This window comes from Lagopus leucura, unplaced genomic scaffold, assembly GCF_019238085.1.
Source record: "Lagopus leucura isolate 7727_CA_CO unplaced genomic scaffold, USGS_WTPT01 Super-Scaffold_100157, whole genome shotgun sequence".
In the NCBI taxonomy this organism is placed as follows: domain Eukaryota; kingdom Metazoa; phylum Chordata; class Aves; order Galliformes; family Phasianidae; genus Lagopus; species Lagopus leucura.
This window is the reverse complement of record NW_024962334.1, coordinates 16,420,474-16,423,803: the sequence shown is the minus strand read 5'-3', so window position 1 is coordinate 16,423,803 and position 3,330 is coordinate 16,420,474. Positions and strand designations below refer to the sequence as shown.

General features: G+C 33.7%; 1 protein-coding gene across 5 annotated transcripts in view; it reads right to left on the bottom strand.

The window, feature by feature from the left end:
• The window catches only part of SATB1 (SATB homeobox 1), an 89,761-nt gene that overhangs the window by 60,764 nt on the left and 25,667 nt on the right, over positions 1 to 3,330 (bottom strand). For all 5 annotated transcript variants that reach the window (XM_042888944.1, XM_042888943.1, XM_042888942.1 and 2 more), the window contains 2 exons: positions 2,483 to 2,609; positions 1,636 to 1,759 (listed from right to left, as the gene is read on the bottom strand). In XM_042888944.1, the coding sequence (XP_042744878.1) occupies positions 1,636 to 1,759; positions 2,483 to 2,609 (251 nt within the window). The remainder of the gene's footprint in view (positions 1 to 1,635; positions 1,760 to 2,482; positions 2,610 to 3,330) is intronic.

Below are 3,330 nucleotides of genomic sequence, written 5' to 3'. Positions count from 1 at the left end.
AAAAAAAAAAAAAAAAAAAAAAAAAAAAAAAAAAAAAAAAGAGACCTCACATCTTTAAATATATTCTTTTGCACACATACACAAAACAAAAAAACGAGTGCAAAATAATACACAAACATCCCCAAATCAGCATCCTGTAATTTGCGGTTCTGGTAATTTCAGATGCTGTCTTCAAGTATAGTTATTAGGCAAGGTAGTTTTTGTCCATTAAAATTATGATATTAAGAAATATTTTTAAAATTATTTTTTAAAATAGTAATTATTGAAATCTCTCCAATAGCGTGATACTGTCATGAACAAAGCATTTCTTTCAAAAACTGTTCTTCTGTTTTATAAGTGCATCATCTGCATAGATACATAAGTTTTCTACATGAAACACATGCCAACATATGCATGAAATATTCCATCTCTACACAATTTACTGGCTTTCCATCAGTCTAAATTAAAAATTAACCCTAGAATACCAAAATTGAGAAAAATACCAAATTACATGCAGACACTGTGAGATAGAAGTGCAAAAGCTCACATGCTTTTATAATAGGTATGAGCAAGATAACTTTGCAGATGTATCACTAGAATGGTTTGCAACCAGTGAAGATAATTTTGATTATTTCCACTTCAAAACTTCCTATATTGGAGCCACATCACTGAAAACAATCTAACCATAGGGAAAAGAGAGTGATGGGAAAACAGCCTGCTAGTATATCTGCTGGAAAAAAACAGAGAGTCAAGTCCTCTATAGATTAACTGAAGTCTTTCAGAAACGACAACTCCAATATTCTGAGCAAAAGAAATAAAATCTCCATAAAAATAACTTCACTTCCTTTTTCCTCTCCCTACCACAATTTGTATCATGTAGTTGAAATTCTCTACTGCACCACAACAAAGTACAATTTAAAATCTAAACGGTAACAGTAAAAACAAAGTTCCCACCACAGTATCACTGGCTTCCATACCGCGTAGAAAAAGGAGTTGCTCCCTCATGGCAATTTGACAAAACAATGACAAAAAAACAAGAATATGAATAAAGCTTTAAGGAAGCATTGGTTCAACATTTAACAATGCATAAGTAGATATTTCGTTTTTTTGTTTAGGTCTATTTTGATTAGAACTAATAAATGGCTGATTTTCCTTTGGTTGTTTGCAACAACAACAAATCATCCAAGGAGCTTTATTTTTTATTCCCCTGTTATACAGCATGCCAACGACTGTCTCATTTTATGAATTAGCATTTAAAACTATTGCAAGTTATCTAACAAGCATTCAGATTCAGTAGTACTTTTGACAGCAGTAAGTAGAGAGTCTTTTAACATCTTGAACACATGTGCTTGAAAAAAGTAGTTACATCAAAGCAGTTCAAAGACTGAAGACAAAAAAACAGTTAAAATCCAGTTTGCTGTGAGACAATTTCAGTGTGGTGTAAACAGCCTTTCACAACTCCCCATGGGAAACGTTGTAAGACTATGTTCAAAATGAATCAAGCATATTTATAAAGATCATGAAGTGGTCAAACAAATTTGCATTTTTGGCAGATTCGCTCCACAGATACTACTTGCAGCAGTCTGTAGAAATCTCAAATCTCACATCAGTGTTGCCGATAGTGCTTTATTATTTATTACATGTTATGCTAAGTACCTGTGAAAGGGGACATTCCTTGGCCAATGAACTCTGGTTCATATCCTTCAGTAAGTCCTTCAGAGCATTTCTTACTGTCGTGTGAGACCACTGTTCAGGAGGCAAGTCTTCTAGTTTAGGGCAACTATTTGAAACACAGATTAGAAAAGGGATTATTACAAGATTGCATCCTGCTGCAGAACATTCCTTTAAGACAGACAGATTTCATTTTGCGCATCAAGCAGATGCATCTGGAGATTGCTCTCGGTCTCCTGATTGTTCCGATTAGTTAATTACTTTATACAACACATCTGCTGTATTGATGCATGAATTATACATCAGCTGCATGTGGCGACTATTTTTTCATGTTACTTCTACCTTCCTGCTCTGATGCGCTTGGTAAAACAATTTAAGGTGTAATGCTTTCTCACGACTGATCATGAAAAGCATTAATATATTAACCATTTTCTCTTTTTTTGTTGCCACGAAATTTAAGAAGCTAGACAGCAACAATAAGTGTGAGCAAGTCATTCTTTTACAAAATGCACACAGATGGTACTGTTCATGATATGCAAAAATATTTTTCTCTTAAGTAAACTTTATGTAAAATGCCTTCTTGTAATGCATCATTTAATTGACTAAAATGCAATATAGTTTTAATGAGATATCCAAAGAAAATCTATGTATCAGAGCTATAAAAGTTTTCTGTAATAGTATGCTGTAAGTTAAAGAATTAGGGTAACTAAAAGGGAATTTAGATAAGCCTTTGTACTTAGAGTACACAGCGCAGCGGGAGTTAAATACAAGCAACACTAACCAGAAGAGCAGAAAGTAACAGTTCACTTCCCAGAGCTGGTATTCAACTTACCTGTGTAACTGGATTTTCAGTGTGACCACATGATACACATCTTGCAGCATGTCTGCTACTGTAGCATCAGGGGCATCTGTCACATAGGAAAGTGGAACTGGATTCCACTTTCCAACCTGGATAAGCCCTGTGGGATACACATAAATATACATATTTATTTATTTATTTATTGAAGGGGAGGGAGGGCAAGAAGGAAAGAAAAAAAAAAAAGTTATTTACCCGTTAATTCTTAGGAGCAAAAAGAAATATCTAATTTTAATAAGGTCATCACTTTTGTTTCAAGCCTTGGAAATCTGGCACAATAGATCATCCAAAAAGCAGCTCCCCAAAATTCAACCCCACTTGAACATCACCACGGATGTTTTTTTATCTATATTATGAAATTATAGAAATGCATTACAGTAGAGAACCTTTTAATATGTATAGAAGCATATTTTCCTCAAGTACCCATGAATTCAATAGGACATGATATAATAGCTCCCAGTCTTAATAAATTATAAAGGATTTTGCAAGGACTGAGTTGAAAATAATAATCGTACTTTGCAGTCTATAAAATGACAATGAACAAAATAAAAGAAACAGAGCTGGATATTCAGTCATAAATGCAAGTTGACTCTCAACAGTCCATCTGCTCAAATATGCTTTACACTTCCTTGTGGATCCTCAGCGGAGCAGATTATTAAGGTCAATAAGCATACTAATGATTCAGTTGAAGTCTTTTTTTCTTAAAAAAAAAAAAAAAAAAAAAAAAAAAGAAAGAGAGAAAGAAAGAGAGAAAGAGAGAAAGAGAGAAAGAAAGAGAGAAAGAGAGAAAGAGAGAAAGAGAGAAAGAGAGAAAGAGAGAAAGA